The sequence below is a fragment of the Protomyctophum bolini genome (assembly GCF_963924005.1).
Source record: "Protomyctophum bolini genome assembly, contig: SCAFFOLD_218, whole genome shotgun sequence".
Lineage (NCBI taxonomy): Eukaryota > Metazoa > Chordata > Actinopteri > Myctophiformes > Myctophidae > Protomyctophum > Protomyctophum bolini.
Window position 1 is genome coordinate 66,158 of NW_027666070.1, and position 18,852 is coordinate 85,009.

General features: G+C 40.7%; 1 protein-coding gene across 2 annotated transcripts in view; it reads right to left on the bottom strand.

The window, feature by feature from the left end:
* LOC308312080 (nck-associated protein 1-like) overlaps nucleotides 1-18,101 on the bottom strand; it is a 40,588-nt gene extending 22,487 nt beyond the window's left edge. Inside the window, exons 1-15 of one of the 2 annotated variants that reach the window (XM_080794482.1) lie at nucleotides 17,942-18,101; nucleotides 17,310-17,407; nucleotides 15,439-15,495; nucleotides 14,735-14,831; nucleotides 13,591-13,697; nucleotides 12,715-12,847; nucleotides 12,388-12,469; nucleotides 11,605-11,663; nucleotides 10,596-10,741; nucleotides 10,335-10,467; nucleotides 10,021-10,140; nucleotides 9,295-9,434; nucleotides 8,728-8,859; nucleotides 8,157-8,375; nucleotides 3,747-3,829 (exon numbers count right to left, since the gene is read on the bottom strand). In XM_080794482.1, the coding sequence (XP_080650608.1) occupies nucleotides 3,790-3,829; nucleotides 8,157-8,375; nucleotides 8,728-8,859; nucleotides 9,295-9,434; nucleotides 10,021-10,140; nucleotides 10,335-10,467; nucleotides 10,596-10,741; nucleotides 11,605-11,663; nucleotides 12,388-12,469; nucleotides 12,715-12,847; nucleotides 13,591-13,697; nucleotides 14,735-14,824 (1,401 nt within the window). In that variant the 5' untranslated portion in view covers nucleotides 14,825-14,831; nucleotides 15,439-15,495; nucleotides 17,310-17,407; nucleotides 17,942-18,101 and the 3' untranslated portion in view covers nucleotides 3,747-3,789. Of the gene's footprint in view, nucleotides 1-3,746; nucleotides 3,830-8,156; nucleotides 8,376-8,727; nucleotides 8,860-9,294; nucleotides 9,435-10,020; nucleotides 10,141-10,334; nucleotides 10,468-10,595; nucleotides 10,742-11,604; nucleotides 11,664-12,387; nucleotides 12,470-12,714; nucleotides 12,848-13,590; nucleotides 13,698-14,734; nucleotides 14,832-15,438; nucleotides 15,496-17,309; nucleotides 17,408-17,941 lie in introns of those variants that run through there. The other variant, XM_080794483.1, reaches the window with a different exon arrangement.
* Nucleotides 18,102-18,852: the final 751 nt, after the last annotated feature.

Genomic DNA, 18,852 nt, shown 5'->3' on the forward strand with positions numbered 1-18,852 from the left:
CACTCTATCTATGGAGCGCACCTGTCTAGTTCTTTCTCTTGCTATTGTTACAATGTTATAGAACAGAGTTTTTTTTTTTTTTTTTTTTTACTTTTGTGTAGTTGTATTATATGAAATAATGAATCAAATCTTCAATCTAAATACAGCTTCAACCAGGGATCTGTCAACTACCGGTATACGCGTTTAGGAAAATACTGAACAAGGGAAGAGTAAACCAAGAGAAACCCCCTCTCTACAACAGTGGTTGCCACACTTTTTCATGTCAAGGACCCCCAAAATGTGTGTCGCGGAGCTTTGGTGTGCCGTTTGATGTGTCCTGATTTGACCGAAATTGTCGTTGTTGTTGTTGTAACACGTCTAATTAGACGTGCGACAACAACAACGGCGGAACAATAGACTCTAACGACCATCGGCCATAGGAATGTTAAAGGAATGTTAATGCTACATTTCGCTCCCTCCAGAAAGGCACCACCAGAACCCGACAGCAGCACGCACAGTTCGCCACACTGTGCGATGAAATGGAGGCGGAACATCAAACTCTGCTGTTGCACGCCGAAGTTCGATGGCTTTCAAGGGGAAAAGTTTTGTCGCGTGTGTATGAACTGAGGGAGGAATTAGAGTGCTTTCTGTCCGCTGAGCAATCCAAATATGCCGAACTGTTTGCAAATGAGTACTGGTGTGCAAGACTAGCATACATGGCAGATATTTTTATCCATCTGAATGAACTGAACAGGAAAATGCAAGGGCGAAATGAGAATATTCTTACAAGCACGGCAAAACTGAACACATTTCGGGAGAAACTCGCCATCTGGCGGCAGGCTGCAGGCAAGGGAAAGACATGTTTCCTTGCAGCAACGCTGGATACAACGACCATTGTATTGTGGCACATATTTTTGTAGTATTATACTTTGCATTGACAAATTGAACATGTGTGTGCTATATTTTGTAAATGAGTTTTCAAAAATAAATTGATGAAACTGAGCACTGTCTCTGTCCTTTTCTTTCTCTTTAAAGTTAAATGATGAGTGCTGTCATGTGTGTTTTTAAAAGTATATTGGGTTCAAAGAAGTTTTACTCTGTCAAAAGTATAATCTTTTACTATATTTAGACGTTTTACTATATATTTAATATATATATATACACACCCCCGTATATCTAGGTGTGCCCAGAGATTTTTAGGCTATGAAAAGTGTTCCCTGGGACTAAAAAGGTTGGGAAACCCTGCTCTAGACAGAGAGCAAAGACCAAAATTTGACGACAATACCATCAAAACCAAACAGTGCATGTCACCACAAGAACCTCATCCCCAACCATGCATGGTGGTGGAGGTGAGGTGATTTGTGATGGGTTTTCAGCCACAGAACCTGGAAGCCTGACATTGTCATTGAGCCAACATCATTTTATTTTGATACGATCACATTCTTGAAGAAAATAATTTTCAAAGCCATTTGTAGTTAACTACAAAGTTTGACCATTATGGTTGGAGAGACAGCCAAATACCAATGAGGTTTGGACTAAATCTGTAGGGGAAAAAAAGGTTAGCAAAAGACAGTTTGCCTGCCTGGCAGGGATAAAAAGAAACAATAAAGGCTCACCGGCCCTATGAAATGAATCACTTATTTTAAGGAACCCCATTGCTAACATAATGATTTAGGGCCATTGTACTACAAAGTATTGTGGTTAACAATTAGCCAAAAGTGGATCATGTGACACTGGAAGTGTGCGACTGAATGGCTGAGAAAATAATTTGAACGTTCTACTGAATGTGAAGGGGGTAATAATATTTTATAGATTGGGGGCTGCCATACTGTGGCATGCTCCCACTCTGTAGGCTCAATATGTCCGTTTCTCACCTCCCCCTTCACATTAGATATATATATAATGAACGCAGCCAGTCGCTTTGGTGAATTTCTGATCAATGTTATTAGGTCACGAATAACTACCATGAAATCACGAAACACTTTGATGAGGCTCCAGCGCCTGCATTCGGGCTTGCAAGCCTGTTTTGGAACCAGCCATGTTCGCTGCACCATCATAACACTGTCCTCGGAGTTTACTTATCGGCAGTGAGTATCTCGTCAACACGTCTTTTAACAGCAGGAAAAGTGCCTCGGATGTTGTGCTGTGGACAGTGGGTGCATATACTGCATATTGATATATTTTGCCAAAATGCCAGTGGGTTCATCTGCGCCTCTGAACCCACGGAGTTGACGCCACTGCGCAGCTGGATTCTGATTGGCTCTGATCGCCAAATTAAGGCTGATTAACCTTCAGGCTGATTAACCCGGTGGTTAATCAGCCTGTCTGGGATTTATCTATAAACTATGACCACTCATCCATACATTATCCCTTACTTACTTACATCTCAGAGGCAAATATTGGATAGTTTTTTACTCCACTTTCTTCTTTGGTTCTTTATAAGAATATTGTTATGCCAATTATGTTGTACTTTTACGCAAGTATTGTTTTGAAACAGGCCTTTTTCCTTGGGAGTATTTTTGCATTGTGTTCTTTACCCTTTACTATTTTTTATCAGAGTATACTTTTCTTCCACCACTGCGTGATTGATAAGTCTGTGCAATGCATCAACTAATTACTATCAAATATCATTCATAGCATTGTGGCCACGAGATAAAATATTACTGGGACCACTGCTGAAATTTGAAGATAAATGGATTCATGAATTCGCTTTAGACACACCCATTGACTATCCCTCTCACAATTTCACACATACAAGCTCGAGGCGCCATGGTTTTGTTAAGATAGTGTTAAATAACTCCCTATTCCCATAGCAATCATTGCACTGAGTTTGCTCAATAACACCAAAATGGGATATATGTATCCCATTATATGGGAATAGCAGACCTACAAGCTCTTAGCGCGCCATGAGCTTGTAGATCTGCTCTTTTTCAATAGCTAAAGCATAACATGATGCCAACACCAAAATGGGTTCAACAGCTAAAGCATAACATGATGCCAACACCAAAATGGGTTCAACAGCTAAAGCATAACATGATGCCAACACCAAAATGGGTTCAACAGCTAAAGCATAACATGATGCCAACACCAAAATGGGTTCAATAGCTAAAGCATAACATGATGCCAACACCAAAATGGGTTCAACAGCTAAAGCATAACATGATGCCAACACCAAAATGGGTTCAACAGCTAAAGCATAACATGATGCCAACACCAAAATGGGTTCAATAGCTAAAGCATAACATGATGCCAACACCAAAATGGGTTCAACAGCTAAAGCATAACATGATGCCAACACCAAAATGGGTTCAACAGCTAAAGCATAACATGATGCCAACACCAAAATGGGTTCAACAGCTAAAGCATAACATGATGCCAACACCAAAATAGGTTCAACAGCTAAAGCATAACATGATGCCAACACCAAAATGGGTTCCCGTTCAGAATGGGTTAACGCACTGTCAATTTTATTCAAACAAAGCCAGCATTCGAATACATGTGTTGACCCATTTTGGACGGGTACCCCTTTTGGTGTTACGCTTTAGCTATTGAAAAATAGCAGATCTACAAGCTCATACGAGCTTGTAGATCTGCTATATTTGATGCACATGCATCACCGTTGTCATGTGATTTGTCATCAGCGTCATCGATGATCATGCACAAAATATGTTTCAGTAACTCCGTTGAGACTGCGTTCGGTCACATCATGGGACTGTGTGTGTGTGTGTGTGTGTGTGTGCGTGCGTGCGTGCGTTTGTTTCTCTCACCATGTGGCTGCCGTCGGTCCACCGGAAGTCGTTGTCAAACATCTTATCGTTGAGGCCGATCCACTGGTAGTCCTGCCCCAGACCTAGTGCCAGCCAAACACAACACTTTACACTGGGCCCTTTTTAGGACTTTTCACTCTCACAAATAAGAGAGAAGAGAGACAATAGAGAGAGAGAGAGAGAGAGAGAGAGAGAGAGAGTAGCATTTTCTACAGTACACATGAATCATTCTTCCTGAGATAACATGACCGTGTTCCCCCTATTCAGGAGTTTGTACCGTTATAACTATTATAATCGTCTCTGTCGAGTGGAAATGTCCAAAAACGTTTCGGGGGACTCAAATTCAAAAGTATGGCAGATGGACAAGCTGAAAACGTGTTGCTTCATTGATGCGTTTCGAGCTTTTGGATCTGCTACTTTTAACCCCTTTTGGTGTTTTAAACATTGTGTTATAATTTATCTATTGAAAAAATAGCAGACCTACTACAAGCTACGAGCTTGTAGATCTGCTGCTTTTGAAAAATCATAAGAATGCGGCGCAAATCTTTGTATATATATTCTTTCAAAGTGAATGTTTTTTAACTCAGGTCTAAATGGGTTAATGCTTTCGTGTGAAGCCATAGCATGATCAAGGAGGGAGTTCATTTACAAAAGAACATGATGACTATTTATCTTTATTCTTTTGATGGTAAACAATAAACATGCTGGCGGGCAGTCTTTTTGATCCGAAGACAACGCATGCAAAGGTTTAAAGAGCAACTGTTTGTGGGGCTGATATGGTTCCCGTTTCGCATTTGAGTAAATGGTGCGCTGTGACTGGCCAGTCGCTGTGATTGACAGCCTACACCTAACCCTAACCTCAGTAAAACTATACCTAAACCTAACCCTAACCTTAACCTCAGTAAAACTATACCTAACCCTAACCTCAGTAAAACTATGCCTAAACCTAACCCTAACCCTAACCTCAGTAAAACTATACCTAAACCTAACCCTAACCTCAGTAAAACTATACCTAAACATAACCCTAACCCTAACCTCAGTAAAACTATACCTAAACCTAACCCTAACCTCAGTAAAACCATACCTAAACCTAACCCTAACCCTAACCTCAGTAAAACTATACCTAAACCTAACCCTAACCTCAGTAAAACTATACCTAAACCTAACCCTAACCCTAACCTCAGTAAAACTATACCTAAACCTAACCCTAACCCTAACCTCAGTAAAACTATACCTAAACCTAACCCTAACCTCAGTAAAACTATATCTAAACCTAACCTCAGTAAAACTATACCTAAACCTAAACCTAACCCTAACCTCAGTAAAACTATACCTAAACCTAACCTCAGTAAAACTATACCTAAACCTAACCTCAGTAAAACTATACCTAAACCTAACCCTAACCTCAGTAAAACTATACCTAACCCTAACCTCAGTAAAACTATACCTAAACCTAACCCTAACCTCAGTAAAACTATACCTAACCCTAACCCTAACCTCAGTAAAACTATACCTAACCCTAACCCTAACCTCAGTAAAACTATACCTAAACCTAACCCTAACCTCAGTAAAACTATACCTAAACCTAACCCTAACCCTAACCTCAGTAAAACTATACCTAAACCTAACCTCAGTAAAACTATACCTAACCCTAACCCTAACCCTAACCTCAGTAAAACTATACCTAAACCTAACCCTAACCCTAACCTCAGTAAAACTATACCTAAACCTAACCCTAACCTCAGTAAAACTATACCTAAACCTAACCCTAACCTCAGTAAAACTATACCTAAACCTAACCCTAACCTCAGTAAAACTATGCCTAAACCTAACCCTAACCTCAGTAAAACTATACCTAAACCTAACCCTAACCTCAGTAAAACTATACCTAAACCTAACCCTAACCCTAACCTTAACCTCAGTAAAACTATACCTAAACCTAACCCTAACCCTAACCTCAGTAAAACTATACCTAAACCTAACCCTAACCCTAACCTCAGTAAAACTATACCTAAACCTAACCCTAACCCTAACCTCAGTAAAACTATACCTAAACATAACCCTAACCCTAACCTCAGTAAAACTATACCTAACCCTAACCTCAGTAAAACTATGCCTAAACCTAACCCTAACCCTAACCTCAGTAAAACTATACCTAAACCTAACCCTAACCTTAACCTCAGTAAAACTATACCTAAACCTAACCCTAACCTTAACCTCAGTAAAACTATACCTAAACCTAACCCTAACCCTAACCTCAGTAAAACTATACCTAAACCTAACCCTAACCCTAACCTCAGTAAAACTATACCTAAACATAACCCTAACCCTAACCTCAGTAAAACTATACCTAAACCTAACCCTAACCTCAGTAAAACTATACCTAAACATAACCCTAACCCTAACCTCAGTAAAACTATACCTAAATCTAACCCTAACCCTAACCTTAACCTCAGTAAAACTATACCTAAACCTAACCCTAACCCTAACCTTAACCTCAGTAAAACTATACCTAAACCTAACCCTAACCCTAACCTCAGTAAAACTATGCCTAAACCTAACCCTAACCCTAACCTCAGTAAAACTATACCTAAACCTAACCCTAACCCTAACCTCAGTAAAACTATACCTAAACCTGACCCTAACCTTAACCTCAGTAAAACTATACCTAAACCTAACCCTAACCCTAACCTCAGTAAAACTATACCTAAACCTAACCCTAACCCTAACCTCAGTAAAACTATACCTAAACCTAACCCTAACCCTAACCTCAGTAAAACTATACCTAAACCTAACCCTAACCCTAACCTCAGTAAAACTATACCTAAACATAACCCTAACCCTAACCTCAGTAAAACTATACCTAACCCTAACCTCAGTAAAACTATGCCTAAACCTAACCCTAACCTCAGTAAAACTATACCTAACCCTAACCTTAACCTCAGTAAAACTATACCTAAACCTAACCCTAACCTTAACCTCAGTAAAACTATACCTAAACCTAACCCTAACCTCAGTAAAACTATACCTAAACCTAACCCTAACCCTAACCTCAGTAAAACTATACCTAAACCTAACCCTAACCCTAACCTCAGTAAAACTATACCTAAACATAACCCTAACCTCAGTAAAACTATACCTAAACCTAACCCTAACCTCAGTAAAACTATACCTAAACATAACCCTAACCCTAACCTCAGTAAAACTATACCTAAACCTAACCCTAACCCTAACCTTAACCTCAGTAAAACTATACCTAAACCTAACCCTAACCCTAACCTCAGTAAAACTATACCTAAACCTAACCCTAACCCTAACCTCAGTAAAACTATACCTAAACCTAACCCTAACCTCAGTAAAACTATACCTAAACCTAACCCTAACCCTAACCTCAGTAAAACTATACCTAAACCTAACCCTAACCCTAACCTCAGTAAAACTATACCTAAACCTAACCCTAACCCTAACCTCAGTAAAAATATACCTAAACCTAACCCTAACCTCAGTAAAACTATACCTAACCCTAACCTCAGTAAAACTATACCTAACCCTAACCTCAGTAAAACTATACCTAAACCTAACCCTAACCTTAACCTCAGTAAAACTATACCTAAACCTAACCTCAGTAAAACTATACCTAAACCTAACCTCAGTCAAACTAACGCAGTGGCTGGGGGGCGTTTCCAAGAACCCGAATGCGAAACGGATACCATATTAGCGTTTGTGGGACGTACGGTTGACGTAGTGTTGCTCCTAACCCTAACAACAACACAGCCAGTGATGGGTTTATGACCCTTTTCATTTCAAGGCCCATTATTTATTTGGCATTTGAGCCACTGGCCACCATTTGATGAGATTTAACCTCTCAGACCCTAATCTAAAGAATAGTCCTGAAAGCCACCCCTATAGAGCGTCGCAGTCCCTCCCCCTTTCAGAACAACGAGTGGCCCAGGAAATGAATCCCAATGCATTTTTCCCATAGGCATTTCTTAAATTATTTTTTTAAAGACCTTTTCAGCGTCGTACGAAGCCAACTCTTGTCGTGACAAATCATGCCAACACACACAATATTTTGGACCAAACAAATAATTACAAAGAAGAAAAACAACAAAAAATGTGTTTTTTTCTATTTTCTAATTCTTTGTTTGGCCCGAAAAATTGTGTTTGTTGTCATGATTTGTCACGACAAGAGTTGGCTTCGTACGACGCTTAAAAGGTCTTTAAATAAATAATGTAAGAAATGGTGCACTGCTCCTCCCGGTGTATAGGGGAGGGCTGTCTTACAGAGACAACATGTAGACAACATGCAGCAAAGGTTGCCATGAAGTTCATGATACGGTACTCAAACACGCAACACGCCGTCAGGCCACCACTAGGCCAGCGGGCGCCACCCGGTCTCGGTCATCTTACCAGTTGGTGTAAAGGCTGGTGATGGTGGGTTCTCCATGGCTGTCTAGGTGCTGGGTCTGCTGCAGCAGCACGTTGTTGAACACGCGGGTAATGTCAATAGTGACATAGTTCTCTATGGACTGTAAGACGGTCATGTAGGCCCTGACGCTGGTCAGTAGCTCGCTGGGCTTGGCTATCTCCTGAGTAGCCTGGTTGTACATGGTCATCCCCACAATAGACCTGACACATACACATGAAACAGTTTAGCTTTCCATGTGAATAAAAGGTAACAAGATGAACACAGACAAAGGTTTACTTTATGTTTGCACGTGTTTTGACAACTGTAGCTAAATTAGAACATTTCGCTAGACAATAACGTTAAGATAAATATAAATAAATACATACATAATGTAATTTGTATCCACTGATGACAAATCATAATTCATTATCTACATACATGATACATGCATCAACATTTGAGGACAACAGCAATATTTATTTTGGGGATCATTTACAGCAGGCTTTAGAGGTCGCAGTGTAACATTGAGCAATCAAACACATGTGAGTATTTGCAGTGTGTACATGTATTTACTTGGTAAATCTGATCTCTAGATGTGAGGTGAGGTATTCTCGCGGTGTGAAGGTGTGTTCCCACACCACCATGTTGGGAACGTAGTTGATGGAGAAACACAGCTCAGACAGGGCTGTGTGCAACTTGTCCAGACTGAAAGAAGACAACAACAAAGTATACGTTTCAAACACTTTGCTGTCTGTACGAGAACACACAAGGCTGTGAAGTCAGGTTATTATTGTGACCCGTTTAACCCCTGGCTCTACAATAACAGAAATACACACACAGTACATTGAAAACAAACCTTTCACATTTCGTTTTAAATGACAAGAATTTCAACATTTTGGTGTATTGAAAAGACAAGCTAAAAAAAAAACAAGCTCAATGAGCTTGAAGGTCTGCTATTTTTTGAAAAATCGAAGAACGACTGACATAGAAACATAGCTTTTTCAGAAAACTGTCAGGATGTAAAAGACATTTTTAGAATCTGATCTCAGGTCAAAATGGGTTAAGGATTTACAATACTTATTGAATAATAATGTTCTAGTGTGTGTGTGTGTGTGTGTGTGTGTGTCAGAGATAACTCACTTGGTGACCAGTAATCTATTTTTCCTCATGCTCTCAACTCCAGGCTTTTCTCGCTCCGGCTCTCCTTTCTTCCCTGTAGCTTTCTTACTCTTCTTGTTGACGGCCTGGCTGATGGTCTTGGCACAGTGCTTAGGAAGCAGCTGGAGACAAAACAAGTATAGTAGTAGTAATATTGCATGTATATATTAAATTCATCCAAATGTTGCTACAAGACAACAAAACCATTGGACACATCTGGTAGGATGGTTGCTAATGCTAATATCTTGTAATAGCATAGGCCTAGTGTTGGCTGTCTTAAACCAGTTAGTTAATTAATTAAGCAATATTACACGAGAGGGTGTTCTTTATATTCATTAATGCACTCGGAACTCTCCTGCAGCATCGCAGGCATGCATTAATGACGATGAAGAACACCCTCTCGTGTAATATTGCAATTATACAACAATCATACGAGCTTGTAGATCTGCTATTTTTGAACAGTCGAAGAACGACTGACATAGAAACATAGCTTTTTCAGAAAACTGTCAGGATGTAGAAGACTTTTTTTTAAAATCTGATCTCAGGTCAAAATGGGTTTATGGTAGATCACTTTGTCATTAGCAGAACGGAAATATGAACAACATACTTGGCAACAAAGAATTGATACTGCGTTATATTCAAATTGTCTCATTCGTGTCGTCCCATTGACCAAAAATAGGCGTTGTAGTGTGCGTGTACAGTACGTACCTGGTCACTGAGAGTACATTGTTCCGTGCAAATGTCAGTGATGAGATTTCTGGCCTGTTTGGCCATTTCATCCAGGAACATGTTGCACAGCGACAGGCTGCGATCCCCTATGTGGTGGCGCTAGAAGACACACACATAAACACACAATGTGGGCTGTTCTATGGCTACAATTATACTTGTCATTTCTATGCGGACACAAACTGCAACACAGTATGTTCTGCTAAAAACACAACACATTAGCTGGGACTATGGGTGTTTTTTTCTTTTGGGTGTGTGTGTGTGTGTGTGTGTGTGTGTGTGTGTGTGTGTGTTACCTCCTCAGGGCACAGTTCATGTGTGCAGGACATGAAGTGTGTACACAGCAGAGGGAAGCAGATGGAGTGTCTGCTCTGAGATGGTAGCTCCAAACACTGTTGAAACATCTTCTCAAATGCACGGCTGTAGAAACTGCACACACAAAAATATATTATTTATTTTGTGTAAATGTGTTGATGTATAAGAAGTGTGTGTGTGTGTGTGTGTGTGTGTGTGTGTGTGTGTGTGTGTGTGTGTGTGTGTGTGTGTGTGTCTCTCACCAGAATATGGAGAGGTCAGAGGTCTCCACTAGCATCTCCACCAGTGAGTCCACCATCTTGGTGTGAAAGATGATGGTGTTCATCATCTTCCCCAGCTCCCTGTGGTCTGCTATACCCAGACTGGCCTTAGAAACACTGGTATACGCCTAGAGGAGACATGGTGGGAGGGAATAAAGAACAGAAAGATGGAATAGAAGGGAACGAACCAAATGAACAGGGAAAGAAACGCAGGTTGGATGGAAACGAAGAGGGAATGAGGAAAAGGAAAACAGGAAGTAGGGATGAACCGAAATGCAAAGAAAGTGGCAATAAGTCTGAGGAATCAGAAACAAGAGAACGACAAACGGAAGACTATAGCACCATTGTGTATTGTATTGTATTGACATTAGACACCAGCGGATGGCGGATTTAGCCGGTTAACCGCAGTTTGGGTCAAAAGAATATATTATTAATTAATATCGGATAAACCGCGGGTGAAATAATGCTGGAAATAAATGAATGGCATCCATCTATAGGTTTTATAACTTTTAAAACGGAAATAAACTAATGACATCTATCTATAGGCTTATAATATAGTTTTTTTTGAAAAGGCACCAAATCTCGGTGTGCGTGCGTTAGTAGTATTTTTCCTTGAACTTGTAGATTGGCTATATCCCTGCAGCGGATTTCGGGTGGTTGCGGATATATAAATTGGATGAAGTCATTTATGCGGTGGGATAACAGGCGGATTATAAATATGCACACTCGGATTCGGGTGACAAAAAAGCTCATCCGCTGATCTCTGATTGACATGATCATGAATTGACATTGAATTTGAAAAAAAGGAGACATTTACACAAAATATGTTTGACAATATAAACGCATAATATCCAGCTTGCCCAGAGACATCTTGAAAATATAGCAAATTCGTTCGATACAATTTGTTCCTGAATAACATGTAGTTGGTATCAAGTTCAACTGTGTGTGTGTGTGTGTGTGTGTGTGTGTGTGTGTGTGTGTGTGTGTGTACCTGCAATCTGAACCAGTCCAGTCTCATGCCTCTGAAGTCAAACACATCTCCATCCTCCACTATAAGGAACAAGCATGTGCAAAATTACCACAACACTGTGTTTGATGTTATTTTTAAAACAATATTCACACACATCACATCATCCTTCAATAATTATATTCCACAACACTGAGCTGACATGGACATAAGCATTTAATCTTTGATGTTTACTGTCTGCTGGCGTTTGGCTTATGAATGTTATTCTGTTGTACCAGGTTTTTCTTTTCCTTTTAGATTTTTTTGAGAGAGAGAAACCATGAAACAGTTTTTGGCATAATATAAACACAGTACATTCCAGTATTAACCCATTTTGCGCGGGAACCCCTTTTATGTTATACAAGATCTACAAGCTCACGCCGAGTGGCGCTCTACGAGCTTGTAGGTCTGCTATTTCTTTTAAATGGTGAAAATGTGCCTCACATCTTTGAATATATATTGTTACAGAGTGAACATTTTAACTCAATTCTTTGCTTCTGTGTTGGGGTCCCTGGAACAACATATTTTCATATTGGGGTCCTTTCCTTGACATGAAATATTGAGCACAACTGAAACAGAAACATTTCAGAAAGCCGTCAGGATTTTGAAGACTTTTTTTTAAATTTCGACCTCAGGCCTAAATGGGTTAATTGAACTGAAAGACTGTATAAAGAAATAATGACCTGTTGCAATTGTACACTCTCAGGGTTAAATGATCATACATGATTACCTCAAACCATGATTTACAGTACAGTAGTTTATGTTTACCTTGTTTGACGCTGAGAGAGGTCATCGTGTTGACGAAGGAAGACATGATGATTGATTCATCTTCTGGACACACAGAGAGGTTCTAGCATAGAAAAAACAAGTTCCATTCTTACGGTGATTAATGTTATCGATGCATGTTCCTTTAGCCATTATTCATCATTGTCATACAAATAAATATTAGGAATATGAAACCATGGGTGGTAGGGGTAGTTTCAGTAACCCCCTTCCCCCCGTTAATTAAGATTGTCCCACTGACATTTTCAATGCTTGTGTGTGTGTGTGTGTGTGTGTGTGTGTGTGTGTGTGTGTGTGTGTGTGTGTGTGTACCTGCACCAGTTCGTTGAGCACCACAGCATCGAAACCAGATAGATACTGAACGTAGTACCTCTGCATGACTGGACCATACTTCCTCACATGGGCCCTCAGCTCCTCCATGTAGAAGATCAACTCTGCTATGTGTCTGTAACACACACACACACACACACACACACACACACACACACACACACACACACACACACACACACTTAACAAGAAATTCTTGAACACAAACAATAGTGGATGCGCAAACTTGGAAAACTCTACAACAAGTGCTTCAGGATACAGATCACGGGCATCGCCTTCTCCATATATGGCGACTGCCAATTATTGCAGACACTGAACAGAATTTTGCCGATGCCTGATCAGCTCTCAGCTTGGGCATGCCTGCAATCTGCAGGCACCTCACGACTGATTTATGGACATTACCAAGGCTTCCAAATATGAACACAAGTAGTTTACATTTGTAGCCAAGCTGTATAATAGCATCTTTAAGACGCTGGTACTTAAGCACCTTGGTAAGGAATGCCTCTTCCAGACTGTGGTCAAATGTACATGCCACTTCCAAAATGGTCACTTCTCTACTGTCATCAACACCAACAATATCTGGTGTATTAGCTGTGACATCTGAAATCATCATAGACTCAAATACCACACGACAGTGTGATTTGAGTCTGGCTACATGAACATGGCAGTTAAAACATACGAGTGCTTATACATTTTGGCAGATGATGAAACATATGAACTTAGCTAATAGGTCAACAATTCTGTCGTGCCTAGCGATGTACATTCCATTATATACATAGCAACCAAACACACATTACTGTGTGCGATCATGTATCAGTGTGTGTGTATTATTGTGCGTGTGTGTGTGTGTTTGCTTACTTGTCTATGAAGTCATCTGTACTTTTCTTCTGGATGTTGTCGGCGTGACGAAGGAGCCAGATGATTTCATCACGGGCAAACGATAATGCCATGAACACAAACAGCGCCTGCAGGTGGAGAACACAGAGTAAAAGAGAGAAAGGTCTCTTTTTGAACACCTACTGTACAAAGAAAAAACACACTACTTTGGTATCATTATCTTCATCAGAACATTATAGGGCCAACTCATGCAGGTGTTAAATAGAAAGTAGAAAAGTTCATCTTAAATCATTAGGTTTATAAGAAGACAGAGTCACACTAGTTATCAGAACATAATGTATTCCCTTAATAAACTGTGTGATAACGTATTCTGGCCCCGATTGAAAAGGCATTATCCCAATCCCACAATGCACAACTTGGAGTAAGGGACAAAGCGCTAAAGCATTGCGTGATTTCAAATGCCCAGATATTGAGCTTGTATAAACTGGGTACCAGTACCAGATCAGGAATCACCATTATTATTATTCGCAGTACTAACGTTGTGGTCCTGTACTTCTGGCTCTCCACAGGAACTCCATAACATAGAATATACAAATATTGCAGCACGACTCTTTAACCCAGGCCTGACGTCGGAATAAATAAAAAACGTTCGCTCTGAAAGAATATATATTCAAAGATTTGTGCCTTACGATTTTTCAAAAATAGCAGACCTAAAATATGATCTGAAGTGGGACGTGTTCCTCAGTCATGTTGCAGGTCCCTTGGTGTGATCCATGGTCAGGCAATGCCCTCTTGATTGTTTATTGTATTACTACACATTATGATACGGTTGATGATGCTGCGTTTGGTCGTCTAAATAATGTAAACTATTTTCAATTTTTTCTTATCTATCTTGTCTGTCCATGAATACGTACTCTGCTGTTGTTGCTTGTGTCTGTATTTTAGGTTGTCTGTTGTATGCGTTTGTAAAAAATCTAAAATAAAGTACTGATCATAAAAATAAGAAAATAGCAGACCTACAAGCTCGTAGTGCGCCACTCGGTGGCACGCTATGAGCTTGTAGATCTGCTATTTTTCAATAGCTAAAGCATAACATAATGCTTAGTTAAAAACACCAAAAGGGGTTCCCACCCCAAGAATGGGTTAAGTTGACATTATATATTACCTTTGGGCCCAGGAGTCCAGGCTGGTCAGCAAGGACGGTAGCCAACTCCTTCAGAGCAGAGCGGAGAAACTTGCGTCTCTCTCTGTGCATGGAGCCTCTGCACATCAAACACATAGATGATGCCCAATGACACATCATTCAATTATATATTCTATCACCTTCGGGACAACATGGTAAGATGAGAGTACCACTGACAGAAGAGGAGAGAAGGCAGGTGGTTGAGCAGGGGAGGAATTAAATATTTTACCTTTACTAGTTCAATAACTGGTCATACTATATATTTTTTTTGTTTTTTGGTAGGGTCAGTAATGTCAGCCCATTGACATTGGCCAAAGAAACTGGCCCAGACAGCCAATAAGTGGAATGTTTCTCAATAGCATTTTTTCTTCCATCCCTTTTCTGGGGTGAACACACAGATATTATTAGTGTAGCGTGAAAACATCAGGGGGCGTAAAAGCATAAGGTTTAAGTGATTAAAAAGTGAAGGGATGCAGGACTAAAAGACTAATGGATGGAGGAATGAGTGGCCAATTAGAGAAAGTGGTTAAACAAGTGCAAAAGCATGCAAGATAAAAGGATAGCAGGTTGAGAAAGAGGGAAAGGCGAGAAGAGACAAAGACAAGAGAGAAGGATGTATGGATGGATAGATAGACAGATAGAGGCAGATTAAGAGATGGAGGGCAAAGAGAGATTAGGATACGTACGCATGAGACAGTGCTTGTTCCTTGCATTCTCTTATGTCGTTGATGCGTTTGTTGTATCTGAAACACACAAATTGAAGAGAGGCACTGATTGAAAATCAGTGTTTTAATGGTGTTTTTTTTTTCTTCCATGATGTCACGAGCAAGAAGGTGCGCATGCGCCTACAGTACATGTGTGCATGGCATGCAGCTGATAGCCTAAGCCTAGTGTATTATTTATAGTGTGTGAGAGTTTTAGACACACAAACACAAAAGTAGACTTAAAATAGTCAGACAAACTTCTTTACTGTGCTGCAGTATATAGCGAAACTAAAACGTTTGCTTTGGAATCGGACAAATCTCTGCTTCGACGGTGGAGGAGGCATTATCGTTGCGTGCAGAACACCACAGAAGCTGTAGCCTACTGGAGCCATACTGCTGCGCTGTGTTGCTTTTACCGTGTGTGAGAACGTGCGTTCAGGTAAACAGTTTTAACCTGTTGTTATACGTATACACGACGTGTGAAAATAGGGGGCCGCGCCCACCGCCAGTAAACCTAGACCACTGCAGGGCACGTGGTGCGTTTTGGAAAGTCTGGTGACCCGAGGTGGATGATCTTCTCTTGAATCTAGGGGGACGGGACGGGACGTTCTAGCGTGGTCACCACGGCATGGTACTGCGTTCTACGAGCAAGACACCACTGTTGAAAATGGATGAAGTGCTCCTTTGACCAAGCAAAACACAACGCCTAGAGATTAACCCATTCTGACCTGAGATCAGATTCATACGAGGTTTCCACTGGACACACACTGGTCTGATTAACCCATTCTGACCTGAGATCAGATTCTAAAAATGTCAGTCGTTCTTCGATTTTTCAAAAACAGCAGACCTACAAGCTCGTAGCGCGCCACTCGGTGGCGCGCTATGAGCTTGTAGATCATACAAGCTACACACATGTGTGTAGGAGGCACAAACAAAAACGAACAGCCTTAAAGCTTACAAATTTAACAAAATTACAACGCAGAACAGTGGGCAATAACTAACACATACTGGGGAGCGGACAAGGTGCTACTGCTAAGGAACCATATTGTGCCGTTATAGTTTGTAAGTAACTGGTTGTACACTGGATTGGACAGGGTGCATCAATGATCATCTCCTATTTTGCATCTCTCTGAGCAACTTTTCAATAAAGACTGCGATTTGCTAGCCAGCAAGGTAACCTTACGTATGTGTCAAGTGTGTGACCATGTCTATTTGTCACTGTACATGTATTTGTCTTTAGTGTGTCTGACTGTTCGTCAGTAGCTAGTTCACTGACCAAAGCCTTCCATCTAGGAAGCTGACCATTACAACACAGCAGTTGGTCTGGAACACACAGCCCTGGGACTTGGGATACGAGTCATTACACACAACAAGATTTCAATCCCCATCAATGACACAGGTGGCACCTCAATTCCTTGCTTATTTCCTTGAGTCCCCTCTCATTTTTACCAAACCTGAAACTTCAACGGCCTAAAATGATAGCTGAGATGACATCAGTAATACTGTACGTCTACCCGGCTACTTTCGGCCAATGAAATGTCATGTATGGCTTGTGCATGTTTTTAACTACATACAGTGAGAAACAAGGAAGCAAGATCCATAAAGTTTCATAAAAAGCACAGTCTGGCAAATGCACAAATACAATGCTAATTGTGGTTACCGAGTGGCGCGCTACAAGCTTGTAGGTCTGCTATTTTTCAACAGCTAAAGTTTGAAACACCAAAAGGGGTTCCCGCCAAATGGGGAACCCCTTTTGTTATGCTTTATTTATTGAAAAATAGCAGATATACAAGCTCATAGCGCGCTACGAACTTGTAGGTCTGCTATTTTTGAAAAATCTAAGCACGACTGACATAGAAACTGCTGCATGTTGGCTTTAGATGGTCCAAGGTTCCTGATGAAGATCTTGGGAGGAGGAAGACAGATCTCCAGCAGCCTCACAGAGATATAGCTGAGGAAAACAGAGTGAAGGAAATTGTGTAAGAAAAGAAAAGAAAAAAGTGCAATACAATGTGTGTTACATTTCAAACGCACTTTCATCACTCCGACATTGGTGGCAACCACCCTTATAAGGAGCAATTTGGGGTTCAGTGTCTTGCTCAAGGACCCTTGAACACGTGTGTGTGCCTGCCTCTAACCGTCTAACGTGGTGGCAGCCCCGAACAGAGTTTGTGCCAGGTTTGGTACAGATCGGAGCAACGATGTGCGTCCTATGTCCGGATGTTACGTTTGTGACCACGATCTGCCCGCCCACCAACCCTCTGTCCATATATCCTATGTTAAAAGTGTGTGGATGGATGAACAGACAGAGTGGATGAATTGAGCCCTAACCTGAAGGACGCCACCATCTGATTGTAAGAGAAGTACTGGAAGTACTTGTATTATGCTGCCACACATGCTATTCAGACCTACAGTACTAATGTTTTCCTTGAACATTGTGTATGTAGTAGTACTGTGGTACTGAATGTAAATGGCAGACACCTACCCTCCTTCATACATGCTGGCATTGCCCTGGCTGGCAGTGAAGTAAACAGAAGTGGACCTCTGCCCCTGTGGATGTGACGACGTCTGCGTGCACGCTGGCTGTCCTCCACACCTTTCCCCCTGTGGATGTGACGACGTCTGCGTGCACGCTGGCTGTCCTCCACACCTTTCCCTCCAAAGGTAAACCATGCTAATTCAAAACAGTACAATTTCCTTTTTAAATGGCTTTGACCATCAATCAGAATCACTGTAACATATTACAATTAATTGATGACTTCAACATCACCAAGCACTTATTATATTGAACTAGTTTTTCCCTTTTTAGCAGCTGTTTTAACTATGGAGTAATGAAATACCTTCTTTTAACCTTTTTTAAGTGTAAATATAATGACATGAAATAAAGACCTTTTTATCCAAAATGTATGAAATGCAGTGATAACAATCCTTCCTTTGCATGTGCACTTCTAACCTTTCCTTTACAGCACACTTGACAGAAAGAGTAGCAAACCAAACTTTGGTTTATAGTGCACTATCCTTGTAGCACTGTGAGCCTTTGCTGCAGAAATACGTTTTTCATTCCATATACCAAAACTGAACAGTGCACTTTATCAAAGGTCATTTAGCTCCACAAACGTGTTGTATTGTATGTTGCAAACACAGTCCAAGTGTACCAACCTTATGCCTCTTCGGGGGTGCTAAAACAATCATTGAAAGTCTCAATGGCAAAAAGCGGTTTACTTTTTAGCAGCAGCAAAACACGCGTCTCCTCTCTCTCTTGTCTGGTTATTATGTAATACTTCCTCTTTCCGGTGCGCAGGTAGCTATTGTTGTGTTCTTATATCCTTACTGAATTGAATCATATACACAACATTGTCTTTCTGGTTGCTTTATTGTAGTGACTGCTCCTGTCGA